Source organism: Capsicum annuum, chromosome 12 (assembly GCF_002878395.1).
Source record: "Capsicum annuum cultivar UCD-10X-F1 chromosome 12, UCD10Xv1.1, whole genome shotgun sequence".
NCBI classification, from domain to species: domain Eukaryota; kingdom Viridiplantae; phylum Streptophyta; class Magnoliopsida; order Solanales; family Solanaceae; genus Capsicum; species Capsicum annuum.
Window position 1 is genome coordinate 10,278,915 of NC_061122.1, and position 20,667 is coordinate 10,299,581.

Genomic DNA, 20,667 nt, shown 5'->3' on the forward strand with positions numbered 1-20,667 from the left:
AATTCATGATTCTTAATATCTTGTTTTAATAAATATCATGAATGAAATAATATTTATATCTTTTATTCAAGAGCAATTTTCATAAATAGCTATGGTTCGAGTCTATTTACTATATGCGGTGATACTTTCATATTTATCAAATGTAGAGACACTTTAAATCTTTACTTTTTCTAATTTGTCAATAGAAAAATCAAAGCACTAATCGTACTAGAGAGGATCAAAAGCACTAAAATTTTTAGTGACATGGGAATGAAACTATGTTAAGTTGAAGAAACATAACAACACTCTTTGTATGTATATCTTATGTATCACTACCATGGAGAAACTGTTAGGATACAATAATTTGGGAGAAAGTGATACAGGACATGTCGAATGTATGAAAGGTATACAGGTTCTGAATTCATCTGATACAACTAGCACTGGGCCCATTTCTAGATAGTGAATTAACGTTCGGCCATAAAATTCACTTTTTTCTAAAAAATTATCACTTTAGTGAAAATTGAGGTGTTTGGCCATGAGAATTCTAAATTCAATTTTAAATTATTTTTGAAAAAGTGAAAACAAATTTTTTTCACTTTTTTCCAACTTCAATTTCAATTTTATTTATTGTTACAAGTGATCCTTTTTTTAATTTTACAAAAATATCCTACTAATTTCATCCAACAACCTGAGTTAAATGCCTAACTATCACATTGCCTACTTCTTCCTACTTCCATCGAAGAAAAACCTCAAAATCGAAGTTAATTTTTTATTCTTCTTCAAAGTCTCCTCATGATACAACGAAACTTTAACTTGTCCATTACTGCAACTCTTTATGCAACACTAATAACAAAGAATACATTATTGTATCCTCTCACATTTGGTTGTATCTTGTAGGTAAATTAGTTAAGTTGGGTAATTTTGATAGTTTTTAAAATTGGAGGGTATAAAATTATATTTTAAAAAGTTTTTCCAAAAGTTTAAAATAAAATTTCAAAAAGACATGGTCAAACACAACTCAAACTTCAACTTCAATTCCAACTCCAACTCCAACTCCAAAAAGTTTTAGATTTCATGATCAAACTCCTACTAAAGGAAAAATTACATCATACCGTAAATTAACTTATCATATCTATTTAAAATTTCAATCCTTTTAAATAATTACATAAATCCCTAATTTTATTTAAAAGCTCGGATACATCACAGAAGAATGTGATGTATCAGTGTAAAATTAAATGATGTATTTACAAAAAATTAAGTGATGTATCCGAAAAAATGTGATATATTTGTGTAAAATTAAGTGATGTATTCAGAAGATTGTAATGTATCCGTATGAACTAAATCAGAAAAAAAAAAATTAGATTCAAAATGATTGGATTGATTTAACTTTTGCAAAAAATAATGTCTTATCTGGGGCTGCTTACCTGTGTGCAAGTGGTGACAACATTAAATGATACATTTAAGGACTCGTTTGGTGATGGATTATTTTTATTTCAAAAAATTATTTCGTTTTATACAAAAAAAAATTATTTGACCATAAAATATTAATAATTTAAAGTTGTGTTTGGAATTTAGATAACAATTCAATACTTATTTTTTTAATTTTTATTTTTTCTTAAAAAAAATCCTAGATTTTTATTTTCATAGATGACCACATGGCGAAGTGAGTGTTAATAGAGATATGTGGATTGATTTTACCATGATGAGCTTTGGGTTGGGGTAGGGGTAGGGGTAGGGGTAGGGGTGGGGGAATAGGTTGTACTGATTGTGTTTGTAATTGTCGAGTTTATGAGTGCTTAGTTAGGTTATAATTTGATTATTGTTGTATCATTTGTGTTATGAATCGTAATTGTATTATGATTATCCTAGACTCTTCTTCTTGAGTATCTTCGATAATTGATGATATCACGCTAGCCTGTTCAGTTAAGTTGGTTGATGATTTAGTTACAACTTTACAATTTCTTTTCTTTTTGAGTGAAGTTGCTTTGCGTTCAAATTATTTGAAGTTAGATTTCAATAAACCAAATTTCATACTAGTATGTCTGCACTTCATATTCGCTTGTCTATAATTAATTTAAAAACTGTTAATATTATAAAAGACTAAGAACTCCGACTATGACTTAAAAGTCTTAAACCGGGATCTCAAAATCGATGCACATCACCCTTGTTTTGGCTATATGCACTGAATTTTACTATCTTATATGGTTAAGATTCATATCACTCATAAATTAGACCAAAGAGAAAAATCTTCCAACAAAATTTAAATCATTTTAAGAATTCAAACTCGACACTAGTAATTAATTATTTTTTATCATGAAATTTAATCATATTTTAAAATTTTATCTTTAAATATCTATTTGACTATGAAATTTTATCAGATTTTAAAATTTTGTCTTTATATATCTATTTGACTATGAAGTTTGATCTAATTTTAAAAATTTATCTCCAAATATCTGTTTGACCATGAACTTTGATCAGATTTTAAAATTTTATCTTTAAATATCTGTTTGACCATTAAATTTGATCAGATTTTAAAAGTTTATCTCCAAATATCTGTTTCACCATGAAATTTAATCAGATTTAAAAATTTATTTTAAAATATTTGTTTAGCCATGACATTTAATTGAATCAAGTAATTATGATCTTCAAATATTTTCAATTTCTCATATATTGGTTGGTCTACTGGCTCAGACCAGCCACTCTAGTCTTTGGGACTTTCGCTCACAAAATTTTTATTTTTTTTAAAAAAATAAAATGCATGTCCAAACTTAACTTTAACTTTCAAAATCTCAAGTTTAAAATTTTTATTCAAAATATATGATCAAACGGGCGATTTATATTCATTATTCAATCAAACACTTTCATATATAAAATTTAATCGAGAAAGTAAATATCAAACAAACTTTGAACCTAATAGGAAAATACCAATTTTCTCTTCTATCTCATATCAATTTTAAATCCTAAGACAAAGTTATTTTCTTTGTAAAGCTGTTGACAGTGGGCCTCGCCAGTTGTGAACTTATTCGTAATATGAGATATACTTGTTTGTGTTTCTTGGTTATGTGTGATTGTTATGCACCATTGACAAATGGTTTAATAGGGAAAGCTTGGGCCTAAGTTTTGGCATCAGGATATGTCTACTACGTTCTCGAGTTTGAGGCTTGACAAGATATGTTATTACTAAGAATTACACATATACAAAAACTAAATTTACGTAATTACAAAAAACCCCTAATTACCAAATTAATTATACAAACCTCAAAATAATTACAAAAATCCTCTATCTTTTTATTTTCTGTCTCATTCCTCTTATACATCCAAAATCCTCTTATACATTAAAAAAAGAAGTAACTTTATCATTACTTTATATCTCTTTCTCATAATTTCTTCCCTCTTTTCTCTTATTAAACAATTCTTTACTTTCTCTCTTTTCTATTCATTTTCTCTCTCTTTTTCATATGAAGAACATTTTTGAATGCATTTTTTCACGCTCAAATTCAAGCAATCGTATACTTAGAGGTTACCAATTTGTAAGTTATCAAATATTTGTTGGACTTATATACTTTTTTCCACTAATTTTCAATTTTTTTTCAACTTTACCAAATCACAATCTGGTTAGTTTTTTGGTTGCATGTTTGTTTTCTATGAAATTAATTATTTTGTAAATCCATTTTAGTGTGATAGTTAGATAATATAATTTTTTCTCATTTATTAAAAGTCTGATCTTTGTATTTTTTATTTTAAAGTTGTTAGTTCTTATTCGGATTCCTAGATTGGTGCAAGTCTTATTCGGATTCTTCTTTGGATGCAGGTTTATTTTTATGAAATTACCTTCTTTTGCAATCCCATTATTTTTTTTCAGTTTTTTTTTCATATAATACAAGTCAGATGTTAACCAATGTATAATATCATATCATACATGTGAATCAATTTATCATTTTTGAATGTTGTTTGCGTTCTTCATGTTCTTCAGATGTTGTTGAAAAAGACCATTCAAAAAGTGGTGGTTTGATTCAAAAAGAAGAAGAAAGAAGTGTGGTCTTTGTTTGTCTTAAAATATATTCTAACACTTATAAAAGAAGAAAGAAGAAAATAAGAATTTGAAAAGTCTTGTTACCCAAAGGGTGGGGGGGTGGGGTGGGGGGGATACAGACTTTCAAAATAGCCAACAACCTTTCCAAAAAGGTGAAAGAAAGTCACATCTTGTTGAAATTGAAAAATAGAATCCAAGACATGTGAACCTAAAATATCATATCATACATGTAAAATAATTTATCATACATGTGAACCAATATTATACATTCAAATGTTTACTGGAACGGTACAATTTCATTATACAATGATTTGAATGCATAACAACATATTATACAATCGCAAGTTTACTGGAATGGCAAAATTTTATTATACATAAGCTTTAATGTATGCTAGCATATTATACAAAAAGAGAGCAAATGTAATATTGAAAATTCCCATAACCAACTCAAAAATATTTCAATATTTTGATATCCTAATTTTTGCAATCTTTAATAAGAAGCAAAGGAAACTCTCATGGAACAGTGTTATCGGAATATTTATTTTGATTTTAGTAGTACTGAAGAATGTAAGTATAGAAAATTTATTGCTTTTTGCTTTCCAGATCTTTAATCCAAGATTACAGAAAAAAATTGATCCAAGATTTAAAAAAAATCATATCATACATGTGAACCAATTTATCATTGAATGTTGTTTGTGTTCTTCATGTTCTTTAGAGGTTGTTGAAGAAAATCATTCAAAAAGTGGTGGCTTGATAAAAAAAAGGAAGAAAGAAGTGTGGTCTTTATATGTCTTAAAATATATTCCAATACTTATAAAAGAAGAAAGAAGAAAATAAGAATTTAAAAAGTCTTGTTTCCGAAAAGGGGGACAAAGATTTTCAAAAGAGTCAACAATCTTTCAAAAAAGGTGAAAGAAAGTCACATCTTGTTAAAATTTAAAAATAGGATTCAAGGCTTGTAAACCTAGAAGATGATATCATACATGTAAAAGAATTTAGAGTAAATACATCATTACCCCTGATCTTGTTCGAAATTTGCAAGAAGACACCTAAACTTTAACTTCGACCTATTACCCTATGATTCTTCTTTATTTCGTTGCAAACACACCATTTTGACCCTCTGCTTGTATACACGCACCACAGGCGCGTGAAAGAGTTTGAATTTGACTTTTTTGACCAATTAAAAGCTGTCTCGTGTAAAATAATTTAATATATAATTTTTATTCTTTTTTTTTTAAATAATATTTATTTATTATTTAAAATTTATTACTTTTTGCTTTCCAGATCTTTAATCCGATATTACAAAAAAAAAAAAAAGATCCAAGATTACAAAAAAAAAAAAATTTGATGTTTAAGAAAAGCTTTGAAATTCAAATATCATTTTGCAATCTTTGTTACGATAAGATTCCTTCAAGACCCACTTGCAATCTTTGTTATGACAAATCAGTACATAACTGCATCAATATATAAAAATTGAGTCAATGTAATAAACAAAACTATTTCAAATAAAAATAGATAGAAAAAATTGCAAATCCTGAAACTGCCCCAGATATATTATACATTTCTTTGAATGTATAATTAAATATTATAAATTCATATTTCAACATAACACCTAACTATAAAATGGAAAAACATCACAACATTTTAAATCATATTATCATACATTTCTTTGACTGACACAGATTCATAATATATTGACAGTCATATATTTGTAGAGGAAATTTATTGATTTTTGCTTTCCAGATCTTGAATCCAAGATTAAAAAAAAAAATTGATCCAAGATTATAAAAAAATAAAATAAAAAAAATTGATGTTTAAGAAAAGATCTTCCTCTCAAATATCATTCACTATTATTATCCATCAAAAAGTTAAAGTAGCTAATTATTGCCATCAATTAAAGAAAAGCAAAGTAATTAATCATTTCAATTACCTCAAATTAAGAAAAAATTATTTTATCATACATTGACCAATGTATAATATTTGAAAGAATGTATTAGTTATTTTGCAAAAATTAGGGAGAGAGAAAAGAGGAAAGGATTTGTGAAAATATTTTCATTAGGTTGCGTATATATGTGATTTGCCCATGTTATTATTGTTATTATTAAAGCTTATAGTTAAAGGTCTTTTATTTAAGAAAATATATATTCGAATAAAAGCAAATTTATTAAACAAATAATTGTAATGAAAAATATCTTTACCTCATAACTTAACAAAATTTAACGCACGAACTTACTAAAAGATAATTCATAAAAGAATGACACATAATTTTTTTTTAAAAAAATATTCAGTAAGTAATTATGGTCTTTAAATATTGGTAACAATGCAAAGAAATAAAGAAAGAAACTAAATTAAGGAAATAATAAAAAATGTGCTGGTTTTATCACTATAAATACACTCTTAATGTTGAGACTCGACATCACATTTTCTTATTTTCGCAAATTAAAAATTTAGCTATGGCTGAAGTACCTTCATCCAACGCTGCAGTTTCTCCACCTGAAAAAAAGTTTCAGCTAGCGTGGTTGGACAGTGAACTTGCAAAATTAACCGGTCCTCAACTTGAAGAGCTGAAAAGGACCTTGGAGATCAAGCGGGAGGGAATTAATAGGCTGACCCTCCAGATGAAGGAGCGTGTTGTCAAATTTTCTTTTGACACTTTTGGAAAGTATCCTATTTGAGACATGCGATTTTATGCTGGCCATTTGAACCCTGTTAAAATTTTGAATTTATGATTCTTAATATTATGTTTTAATAAATATCATGAATGAAATAATATTTGTGTCTTTTATTTGAGAGCAATTTTCATAAATAGATATAGTTTGAGCCTATTTACTATACATAGTGATACTTTTCATATTTATCAAATGTATGTGATACTTTTCATATACATTTTCAACATTTATCCACCATTATAGTGTCTCCTAGTCACAATGTTTAATATTACGGTATTGATTCTCCAGTTTAAACGATAGTATGCCAAGAATGTTTACATCGATTACGTTATAATGGGCATCGTTATCAAATATTGTGCTTCATATGAAGACCTCATTGTTCCTATTGCGAAACAACTAGAAATTATCGATACACTAATGAAATTTATAGTGACATTGGAATGAGACTATATGTTACGTTGAAGAAACATAACACTTTTTGTATGTATATCTTATGTATCACTACGATGGAGAAACTGTTAGGATACACTAATTTGGGAGAAATTGATACAGGACATGTCGAATGTATGAAAGGTGTTCTGAATTCATCTGATACAACTAGCACTGGTATCGTAACTTAATTTACCATAACTATTTAAAATTTCAATCCTTATAAATAATTACATAAATCCCTGATTTTATTTAAAAGCCCAGATACCTCACAGAAGAATGTGATGTATCCGTATAAAATTAAATCATGTATCTATAAGAATGTGATGTATACGGAGGAATATAATGTAGTTGTGAAAAATTAAGTGATATATCCGTGTAAAATTAAGTGATATAATCAGAAGATTGTGATGTATCCATGTGGATTAGATTAAACTTTTTTAAATAATTTTAAAAAAAATTAAAATAGAGAGTAATTAATTTCAAAATGATTAAAATTTATTTCACTTTTACAAAAGTTAATGTCTTATATGGGGCTGCTAACATGTGTGCTAGTACTTTTGATGATACATTTATGGACTCGTTTGGTGATGGATTATTTCTACTTTATTCCAAAAAAAATATTTCATTTTATATATATAAAAATAATTTGGCCATAAAAATACTAACAATTTAAAGTTGTATTTGGAATTTAGAAAACAATTCAATACTTATTTTCATTATTTTTACTTTTTGAAAAAATCCTAAATTTTATTTTCCTAGATGGGTACAGGGCCAAGTGGGTGCTAGGGATATGTAGATTGGTTTTACACTTATGAGTTTTGGGGGTTTGGGGGGAGGGAGGCCGGGGGGTGGGGTGGGGTGGGGTGGGGGGGAGTGATTTTGTGTTTGTAATTATCTTTGTAATTATCGAGCTTATGGGAACTTAGCCAGATTATAATTTGATTATTGTTGTATCATTTGTATTAGAAATCGTAGTTGTATTATGATTATCGCTGACTCTTCCTTTTGAGTACTTTTGATAATCGATGATATCACATTTGCACTGTTCAGTTAAGTTGATTGTTGAGAAAATGCTCCATTTCTTAAATTCTTTATAATGTGGAACCTTTTTCACTTTAATAATGTAAAATAAAACGAATATCTACCTATATTTCAAAATGTTGTGATGGTGCATTTGGTTTGTACAAAAAGTTCTCCCTTTTCTCCTTAAACTTCGCTAGTATTTGATCATAAATTTTAAAAATTTATCTTTAAATATCTATTTGATCATGAAATTTGATTAAATTTTAAAATTTTATCTTTAAATATTTGTTTCATCATGAAATTTGATTATATTTTAAAAAATTATTTTCAAATATCTGTTTAACTATGAAAATTTGATCAGGTTTTAAAATTATATCTTTAAATATCTGTTTGATCATGAAATTTGATCAGATTCTAAAAATTTCTCTAAATATTTGTTTGATCATGAAATTTCTTCAGATTTTAAAATTTTTTCTTCAAATATCTATTTGACCATGAAATTTGATCAAATTTTATATTTTTTTTAAAATGTATCTTTGACCATGAAATTTGATTAGATTTTAAGATTTATCTTTAAATATTTATTTAACCATAAACTTTGATTGGATTATAAAAATATAATCTTCAAATATTTTCAAGTTCTCATATACTGGTTAGTCTATTGGCTCAGACCAGCCAGTCTAGTCTTTGAAACTTTCACTCACAAAACTTTTATTTTTTTTCTAAATAAAATGCATGTCTAAACTTAATGTCAAATTTTAAAATCTCAATTTTAAAGTTTCAACTTCCAAATATATGATCAAGCGGGAGCTTTATATTCATTATTCAACCAAACACTTTCATATATAAAATTTAATGAAGAAAGTAAATATGAGACAAACTTTGAAACTAATAGCAAAATATTAATTTTCTCGAGAAAAATGAGTCAAAAGATCCCCCAAGTTTCCAATTAAGAATAAGGGATAAGTGGATCCCATAAATTTGTTAAAAAAAAAACTAATTTTTTTTGAACGGCTGAGATAGTTGTTGGACAATTACACTAGTTGTCTGAACAATTTCGTACGGTTGTTGAACAACTTGCGCAGTTATTGTACAACTACCAAAATTGTCGAACAACTGAAACAAGTTGTTGAGACGAAAAAACTTAAAAAATAAATAAAAAATTATCCCTCCCACTTAATTAAAAAAACTTGGAGGACTCCCACTCAACTCCCACCCCCACCCCTTTTGTACCCACCCACTTCTCAAATTTTGGTTTATGATTTCTGATTCAACATATTTAACCTTTAGTTAATAATATGTATATTTTTTTATCCTTATGACTATGAATCTTCATAACTTTGATAGATTTTTTTTTTCATTTTTATGAATTCTTTATTTTAAATATTCAGTTTAAATAATTTGTATCCTGCTCAGATCAATAAATAAAGTTTTTTAATGAAACTTTATTCTTAGCTGGTCATGATTAAAAAACCACCGATTTCGTTTTGTGAGCTAGAAATGTCTGACTTATCAATTTATCTGATAAAACTTCTCGAGGCTCATGTTCTTGAGTGTCGAATGATTAAACTATCGACACATTATTTGTCTTGCAACTTCATATTCAACGGTAATATAATTCTAAAAATAATCTGGATATCACATATTTCCTAATTAAAAGGACCAAACTCGTATTTTCATTAATCAAAAATTACTTCCCGTTTGAAAAAGAATGACCGACTTTCTTTTTCATCTCTTTTTTTTAAAAAATGACTCCTTTTCTTTTTATAACAATAATTTAATTTCAACTTTGCAAGTGACATGTTTACGACTATAAGATTAAATGATATTTTGAGACATTTGATATAACTTTAATTTACAGCCACAAAATTCAGAATTGTTCTTTATTTTTTTAAATTTTATGTCAAATCAAACTAAATTATTTTTTTAAGCGGAGAGAGTAACTATTTATCTAGATATTCCAAGGAGCAATAAAACAAAACTTACTACCAAAAAATAACAAATGGACCGAAAGTGTCATTATCAAATTTTCAAAATTTCATTTTCAAACATCATTTTTTCTTTAACTTTTCTCCTCAACAGCTATTTTTCTTTTCTTTTTTGTTAAATATTCTCCTTTTCCTACACAACGGTCGTATTCCCATCAAACACAAAATATAGCCGTTACACCCCACACCCACGCCCACCCCCACCCCCTCCACTATATAGCCAAAAATCCTCATACTCTGTTCTTCACTTCACTTACAAAAACCTCAAAAAACTCTCAAAAATCCTCACCAATACAAAAATGGGGTTCACTAGTTATGCTGAAATCTCCGAATCTCTTCATCGTACTCGAAAATTCTTCCTTTTATGTAACTACATTCTTCTTGGTGCAGCTTCCAGTTGCATTTTCTTGACTCTTTCTCTTCGTCTTATCCCATCGTTAAGCGGTTTTTTCCTCATCCTTCTTCACATTTTCACCATTGGGGGCGCGGTTTTCGGGTGCTCTGCGGTTTCTACTAACTCAAGTATGGGGAAATGGTATGGACCTCATATGGTTTTTACAGTATTGACAGCGATATTACAGGGTTCTGTATTCGTGCTGATCTTTACGAGGACAGGTGATTTTCTTGGGAAGTTGAAGTCGTATGTAAGGGAGGAAGACGGTGAGATGATTTTGAGATTGGCAGGTGGATTGTGCGCATTGGTGTTTTGTCTTGAATGGGTTGTGCTTACCCTTGCATTTTTCTTGAAGTATTACGCGTATGTTGAAGGTGATGGTAATGTTGTTGGTGGATCAATTGCTATGAAGAGAAGTGCTAAAGTTCAGGATGAAGAAGATATCAAGAATTGGCCATGGCCATTTCAAGTTTAAGTAGTATGTAATTGGTTTTTTCTTGGAGGTGGGGTGTGGGTGTGGGTGTGGGGTGGGGGTTGTAAAAGCTATATATATATCATAGCTTCAATGATTTATTCATTCATTTGGTCATTTTCTTTGTTGGGGTGTGTGAGTTTTTATTTGTTCTATCATATATATATATATGTTCTCTTTGTGTATTAAGGAAAATGAAAATGCAATGTTTTGTTTATTTTGCTCCTTTTTAGGATTGACGAATCAGTGTTATTTCTATTTCTATTTTTGTCTCTTTGTGTCCCCCTTTGAATCGAACTTTTCCTTTATCATAATGGTTGAAGCAATTGAAAATGCAATGTTTTGCTACTGTTTTCTATATTATCTGTCTAACAAGCTTATGAAAAAATCATAAATAAAAAGTAGTTACTAACAACTCCACTTAAGAATTTGAAACTCTACAAAAACTTATTGTAAAATGATAAAAAAAATGCAATTATTGAGGTGGGGGATGTCAGTAACTATATATATATAGTGCAAAATATAGTAACTACTCTTAATTATAAATATAGTGCAAAACAAAAAAAATATATTAAAATAGAAAAGGCTACACTTGTTTTCATATATATAGTGCAAATAAAAATGGCGACAGCTATTTAAGAATAACAAAGTTTGGTAAAACACAAAAAGCGCCTCCCCAGAAGATTTATTTTTTCGGATAATTGAGAAGAGTGAAAGAAGAGACCCTGAAATCAAATCAATTAAACTTATTTTTTAATTATTAAAATTAAATTAAATCAAATATAATTCATATTTATCGATTTGCTTGTTTTGTCGGTTTGGTTAGATTAAAAATCATAGATATGACAAACTTTTTATGTGATCTAGGTGACCCAACATGAAATCATATGAATGATACATTCCAATAATTTATCTTTGTATTTTTGATTTCCTCATAAATCTACCTCATTTTCGAAAATTGATACAAATTCACTAGGTATAAAATGGCCCCAATGCTAGTTGTACAGATGAATTAAGAACTTGCATACCTTTCATACATTCAATATATCTTGTATCACTTTCCCCCAAGTTATTGTATTCAACTGTTTCTCCATCCTAGTGATACACAAGATATTCATGCAAAAAATGTTGTACAACTTTTGATAAAGCACAATTTTTGATAATGATACCATCTATATAATGTAATCGATGTAAACATTCTCAATATTTCACCATTCAAAATGGTGAATCATTATCGTAATATTTGATATTATGATTAGAAAACACCACAATGGTGGATAAAGCATAAAAATTTATGTGTAATTAAACAACGATTACGTATAATCATAATTCTAGAACTTTTGCTCAATTGAATCATATGAAGAATTAAAATAACTGTGTAATTAAAACCTGATATCTACAATCAAATTTTAAAATTCTTGCTTAATTGAATCTAATAGAAAATTTTGTATATCAATGTCTTCAAATGTTGTTTTTTTAATGTTTTTGATCCTTCTATTAAGATTAGTGTTTGATTTTTTTCTTGACAAATATTGAAGAAGTAAAGATACACACATACAAATACAAGTTTAACCATGTGTCTCACACGTGTAATGTTTGATTATTTAAAATTAAATTAATTTGTCAATTGCGAAGATTTTTAATAAAGAGTAAAAAGTTCAAATCACTTTTCAAAGATCCTTCATACTTTAATATAAAAATGTAAATATAAACATACATTTTAGCGTAAGCACATACATATTTTACTGCCAAAAGTTTTAAGTGGTTGGTGGATCATCACTTTTGCGTTTATCATGCAATACATCTTTCTGTTGCTGCCAAAGGCTAAGAGAGACACATCAATTTGAACCACGTTTGTGGTACGATTAATTTTTTTCTTCATTCTTTAAAATCTATACTTTTATAATATATAACTAATTTTTCATTTGAATTATATTTTTTATTTTATTAAATATACAAATAAATTTTTTTTGCACATTCGAATGTTGAAAAACAAATAGTCTTAATCATTCAGTTTTCAGATCTAGAGACAACATCTTAATCATTCAGATGTGCATTTAGATTCAGACGTCCGAATCTTAAAAAAAACAAATGCACCCTTAGTCATGTTATAATTTCATTATTGTTGTATCATCTGTGTTAGAAATCGTAGTTGTATTGTGATTATCCCAGACTCTTCCTTTCAAGTACTTTCAGTAATCGATGATATCACATTTGCACTGTTCAGTTAAGCTTATTGTTGAGAAAATGCTCCATTTCTTAAATTCTTTATAATGTGGGACCTTTTTCACTTTAATAATGTTGTCATGGTACATTTGGTTTGTACAAAAAGTTCTCCCTTTTTTTCATAAACTTCGCTAGCATTTGATCATAAATTTTTAAAATTTATCTTTAAATATCTGTTTGATAAAAAATTTAATTAGATTTTAAAATTTTATATTTAAATATTTATTTGATCATAAAATTTAATTATATTTTTAAAAATTATTTTCAAATATCTGTTTAATCATTAAAATTTGATCAGATTTTAAAATTATATTTTTAAATATCTGTTTGCTCATGAAATTTGATCAGATTTTAAAAAAATTTCTTTAAATATCTATTTGATCAGATTTTAAAAATTTTTCTTCAAATATTTGTTTGACCATGAAATTTGATTAGATTTTAAAATTTTCTTTAAATGTCTCTTTGACCATGAAATTTGACCAGATTTTAAGATTTAACTTTAACTATTTGTTTATACATGAAATTTGATTGGATTACAAAAATATAATCTTTAAATATTTTCAAGTTCTTATATACTGGTTAGTCTACTGGCTCAGACCAATCTAGTCTTTGGGACTTTCACTCGCAAATTTTTTATTTTTTATTTTAAAATAAAATGCTTATCTAAACATAACTTCAAATTTCAAATTTTCAATTTTAAAGTTTCAACTTCCAAATATATGATCAAACGGAAGCTTTATATTCATTATTCAATCAAACACTTTCATATATAAAATTTAATGAGGAAAGTAAATATGAGACAAACTTTGAAACTTATAGCAAAATATCAATTTTCTCCTTCATGTCATATCAATTTTAAATCCTAAGCCCCCACCCCATCCCACCCACCCACTTCTCAAATTTTGGTTTGTGATTTCTAATTAAACATACTTAATCTTTAATTAATAATACGTATATTTTTTTATCCTTATGACTATGAATCTTCATAACTTTGATGGATATTTTTTTTATGAATTCTTTATTTTAAATAGAGATAATACCCTATTACCCCTGAACTATATCCGAAAACGGCAGAGACCTATCTCAACTTAAAAGGGGTTCTATTACCCCTCTGAACTAATTAAAAGTATAATTTTAATACCTTTAGTGCCTACGTGGCACATACGTGGCACAACATACTGAAGTGTCCATGTAGGCACACGTGTGTGCCACGTATGTTCCACGTAGGCACTAAGGGTGTCAAAATTACACTTTTAATTAGTTCAGGGGTAATCGGACCCCCTTTAAGTTGAAGTGTGTCACAACCATTTTGGGTATAGTTCAGGGGGGTAATAGGGTATTTTCTCTTTTAAATATTCAGTTTAAATAATTCGTATCCTGCTCAGATCAATAAATAAAGCTTTTTAATGAAATTTTAGTCTTAGCTGGTCATGATTAAAAAGCCACCAATTTTGTTTTGTGAGCTAGAAATGACTATCAATTTATCTAATAAAACTTCTCGAGGCTCATGTTCTTGAGTATCAAATGATTCAACTATCGACACAATATTTATATAGCAACTCCATATTCAACGATAATATAATTCTAAAAATAATCTGGATACACATATTTCCTAATTAAAAGGACCAAACTCGTATTTTCATTAATTAAAAATTACTCCCCCGTTTTAAAAAGAATAACCGACTTTCTTTTTTCATCTCTTTTTCTAAAAAATGACTCTTTTTCTTTTTATAACAATAATTTGTTGGGTTCAAACTGTGTATGAAGTGTGAATGGAAAATGAAAAATGAAAAATGGAAAATGGTGGAGGAAAGGAGACACCCAATTTAGAAAGTATACTCCAAATTGGAAAATTCACTAATTCTCCCACATTGGTGGGAGAAGGGAACTTTGGAGTGTTTATAACAAGAACACTGTCACGCCCCAAAATCCCATTGGGCCGGACTGGCACCCGAAGCCGAGAAGGCCCGGGAGAACCCGTTCAAATACCTGTACTTTCACTTACATGTCACCAAAAATTTGGACAGCACTTCATTGCATATAGAAGGGTCTAATTACCTGTATCAGCACAACACACACAAATATCTATCTATCTATCTATCTATATATATATATATATATAATACTTGGCCGTCGGGGCCACCACATATACAAATATAACATCACTATATAAACTTCCATGACTTTACCCTTCCTTATGTCTACAAAGCCTCTAGGATATACATGACATAACTAGGGTCGGTACAAACCCCCGCCCACACATGACTCCTGTACAATAACAAAACATAAGGGACCGACTCGGAAAGCTCCGAAGCAAACTGGAGCTCACCAACAATAGCTGTATGACCTGTCTCCTATCTATGCTGTGAATGAGCTGAAGCACTTGTGCCTGCAACATGAAATGCAGGTCCCCCGTGAGGGACGTCAGTACGAAATATGTACTGAGTATGTAAAGCTGTAAATAATCATATGTGGTATGGGGGATCAAGAAAATCAGACGCAAATGAATAAATCATAATAGAAGTGAACCACACTTCATAAACACTTTAGGATCATGTACATTACTTATCATTAATCTGAATTGGGTTCTTGAATTCAAACACATTTGTGGAACGGTATACATTCGTTCATTTCATTCTTTACAATTATCATTCGCCATTACCTCCTCCTCCCGAACCTCCAACCACCTAACAATAATCAATACTGTACCGTACTGTGACCATTAGGCTGCCCCCAGTACATATCAACTGTAATCATATCAAATATCGGGATCGGCCCATGCTAGGCTTAAGCCCCTGAGCTACCACCCACACGTATATCAAGTAACACACATAAGAGATCTTTCCAATAACTTAGTTCAAAAGCTTTTGAGATTATTACATTAGTGTTCATGCCAATATAGTACCTTTGGAATAATGATACATCAATAGGAACCAAGTAATAGACTTTCTATACAATAACGATGTAATAAAGACTCATTGGTATATCAACAATGTGTTTCGGAATCATCAATATCACAACAATGAAATAGGAGTCTTTCGGTATATCAATGAAACATTTTGACACTTTATAGAATGGAAACAACTTCATTGGTAATGTAGAACAATACATGTTTTTGGACAACCTCGGAATCTTACTTGATGGAAAATTGGTGTTTTCATGCCAAAGAGCATCGTTAGAGTATGCTTTACATACCTCGTTGTAGATTCGGATACCAATTCAACACAACTTCCCGCCTTTACAAATCACTTATCTACAATGAAATGTTTGGCATCTAGTATTAGCAACCCAACACCACAATTCTCTTCCATAATTCCATACAACCAATATTTGCAAAGCATTCCAAAAACCAACTTGAACAATCGGTTTATGTGTGTATATATATATAATCATCATTTCAATACCACATCATCACACCAAATCCCTTCACAATTCAACATAATCCAACTATGCACAAGAATAATCCAACATCATTTCCAATCATCTTTCAACAACAATCAAATAACATACTTCTTATGCTCACATGCATATATATATATACATATCCATATAAATAACACCAACATAATTTACATCCTTACCATAAAATGACCCTTTTGATTTCGAAGTCCTGTTGGCACAAATAAGGGGTGCTTCTCGAAGCCCTCGAGACGGTGAACACAACTACAGAATCAATTTGGATTTTCTACGGTTGAATCACAAGATAATTGGAGTTGAACTTAGGCTAGGGTTTCTTATTCTTCAATAATTTGGATGATAAATGATGGATATGAGGCTAAGTATATATATAATGACCAATTTTCGTCCATGAGGTGATGGAAAATGACCATATTGCACTTAAAATTTAAGTAAATCCGAATCTGTCCATGGTGGACTGTTTTGATAGGCTAAAGTAAATCAACCATAACTCTTTGCTCCGATATCAGATTTTGGTGAAATTGGTATCGTTGGAAAGATAATTCAAAGGGATTTCATTTAATATAAAGTAGGCCACCCAGTTCGTCCTGTACAAGAAGTTATGATCGTTTGAAGTTGACCCTAAAAATCTGTTTTGAGAGGCTGAAGTAAAACGAGTATAACTCATTACTCAGATGTCGGATTTGGATGAAACCAATTGCATTGGAAAGAAGACTCAAATATATTTCTTTTCATAGGTGGCAGCTCTCCCTGTTCATTATATTAAGGGAGTTATGATCATTCAAAGTTGACCCAAAAAAATGGCTGACCTCAGTAGTTTGTGTGCAGGAAATTTTCCTGCACATTTACTATTCCCAATATCCCGGCCACCGTTTTATAGTTTCGAACGTGCTCGATTATATTCGAAACCTATCCATTTTTGAAAATCTTTATATCGTTGGAAAGCTTATTCAATAACCTTCGTACGGAACCATCGACGAGCAAATTCCGGTATAAATAAAATAAAATAAAATTAATTCCATATAAATAAGACCAATACACGTACTTGAATATGCCAATATATGTACTTGAATACGGGGTGTTACAAACACTTACTCCACATGGTAAGTGAGGCAAGAAATAAGAGATGCCTCGCGTCTTCGTCGTCGTCGCTCGCTCGGCTTCGAATTTGGATTTGGATTTGACAAATGATCAATCGATGAGATCTATCTTTTTGGACAAAGTTTATTTGATGAAAAATAGAAATCTAATCCGAAAATACAAAAAAATGCAGTAAAATATTTTTTGGTTTTGGTACTCTATTTATACATGCATACAGAAGTTCGAACTGATGCAATACTTCATCGAACTGGTGCCACTGTTTCGGTGAACTGATCACTGTTTCGGTGAACTGATGCACTATTTCAGTAAACCGATGCATTGTTTTGACGAACTGACACACTTATTCACGAAATGGCATGCCTGTTCAGAACAGTCACACTATTTGGACGAATGGACATGAATTTTTAGAAAAGGTTACATCTTTTAGATGACCTTTGCCACTTTTCAGAAGTGGCATCTTGTGGCTATATAAACCTGCTTTTATCCACAGGTTTATATATGAAAATTTCTAGAATACAAAATACTTCCTGTCTTACAAATTACTCTGTGTGATCAATCAAAACGTTCTGTGCGTTCGAAGATATTCCAATTGTTTGAGGTACCGCTACAATTGGTCTGTTTGACCATTTTATCGTGGGAGAAAAAATTTCACAACCTCGAATACAGTGAGGGGAGTTATTTCCTTAAGGAAACTCCGTGAATTCGGATGACTTGGCCTTATTCATTTCCGTTTCATCTACTTTCTGAAAGAATAAAATACACCTCTTGAAAAGGTCATTTTGATATTGTGTTGAGGGTATTTGATATACTTCATTGTGTTCTTGTTTATACTTGAACTCTAGTTGAAGTTATTGTTCTGCATATACAGATTCTATGTACCCGAAGTACAAATAAAATAACAATCTTAAGGAAATAAGTAATTTTACAGAATCTGTATAACTTATTTTTGGAGATTAAAGCTTTAAGCATTCTACTCCGCTTGAAATTAACTAGTGATTAGAAGACATAAAATCTTCATCACAAGTTAAAGTTCACTCGGTTGACGATTTGAAGTTATAGAAACTTTATTGTTAATTAGAAACAAGAAGAAAAGTTATTTAACTTTATAAGTAGTATTCTGAAAATACTAAATTTTTTTGTCTTGTGTTGATAGGAAAGATGACTAATGAAAGTTAAATGATGGATGTGACAACGTCTGTGGGGGCAACTAATATTGCCACATCAAGTCGTACAAATGCTCCGCCAATAATGGCACAGACGGAGAAGCCTGAAAAATTTTCGGGCATTGACTTCAAGCGGTGGCTGCAAAAGATGTTATTTTACCTCACCACTTTATGTCTGCAATGGTTTACTAGCGAAGACGCTCCTGAGGTGCCCGAGGGAACCTCGGACAAAGACCGCTTCGTTATTGTAGAAGCTTGGAAATATTCGGACTTTCTTTGCAGGAATTATATTCTGAGTGGTCTCCAAGACGACCTCTACAATGTTTATAGTGGAACCAAGACATCAAAGGAACTGCGAGGGGCACTTGAACGAAAATATAAGATGGAGGATGCGGGAATTAAGAAATTCCTTGTTGCACGGTTCCTGGACTTCAAAATGATAGATAGCAAATTTGTTGTCTCTCAAGTACAGGGATCTCCTAGCAGAAGATATATCTTTGAAAAATACCTTAGTTGAACAAATTAAAAATGTTCTTAATACTCACATAAACTGTTTTGTAGGTTTAATTGTGAATGATGTTTTCCAAGTAGCAGTGATAGTTGAGAAGCTACCACCTTTGTGGAAAGACTTCAAAAACTACTTAAAGAATAAACGCAAGGAGATGACTGTTGAAGATATTATTGTCCGACTTTATATTGAAAAGGATAATAAAGCTGCCGAAAGAAGGTCAAAGGGGAATTCTACAATTAATGAAGCACATATTGTATAAGATGACCAGAACAATTCCAAGAAAAGAAAGAAAGCTGAACAAGGAAACAATTAACCCAAGAAAAAGTTCAAGGGAAAATGTTTCAACTGTGGCAAGATTGACCACAAGTCCATAGATTATTATGCCCCAAATAAAGACAAGAAGAAGGATCAAGCAAATATGATTGAATCCAACAAAGAATGCGATGATCTGTGTGCTATGTTCTCAAAATGCAACTTGATGGGGAATCCTCGCGAATTGTGGATGGATTCTGGTTCCACCTGCCATGTATGTGCCAACAAGGAGTTGTTTTTGTCATTAGCTCCGGCTCAAGTAGAAGAAATGATCTACATGGCTAACTCCGCTACGGCTAAGGTAGAAGGAAAAAGAAAAATTTGCTTAAAGATGACTTTCGGAAAGATCTTGACACTTAACAATGTCTTGTATGTTATAGAGTTACGTAGGAATTTAATTTCTATTTCACTTCTAGACAAGAATGGATTCAAATGTGTAACCGTTTCTGGAAAAATTGTAATTAGCAAAGGAGAAATGTATGTAGGAAAAGGCTATCTGACCGAAGGCCTTTATAAGATGAATGTAATGACTGTTGAAATAAATAAAAGTTTGAATTCTTCTTATTTGCTTGAGTCTTATGATTTATGACATGAACGTTTAGGCCATGTTAATTACAAAACATTACGAAAACTGAGTAACTTAGAAGTTTTGCCAAACTTTGAGTGCAATAAATCAAAGTGTCAAACGTGTATGGAATCGAAGTATGCAAAGCATCCTTATAAGTCCGTTGAAAGGAATTCCAATCCCTTAGACTTAATACACACTGACATTTGTGATATGAAGTCAACACCATCACGTGGTGGGAAAAATATTTCATAACTTTTATTGACGATTGCACTAGATATTGTTATGTCTACTTGCTAAATAGTAAGGATGAAGCAATAGATGCGTTTAGGCATTATAAAACTGAAGTTAAAAATCAGTTAGACAAAAAGATCAAAATAAT

General features: G+C 30.0%; 1 protein-coding gene across 1 annotated transcript; it reads left to right on the forward strand.

The window, feature by feature from the left end:
• Positions 1-10,358: 10,358 nt before the first annotated feature.
• LOC107849566 lies at positions 10,359-11,207 on the forward strand. Its single transcript, XM_016694122.2, has one exon. It carries the CDS (start codon positions 10,424-10,426, stop codon positions 10,991-10,993), a length of 570 nt encoding a protein of 189 aa, XP_016549608.1. The 5' UTR covers positions 10,359-10,423; the 3' UTR covers positions 10,994-11,207.
• The last annotated feature ends 9,460 nt before the right edge of the window (positions 11,208-20,667 follow it).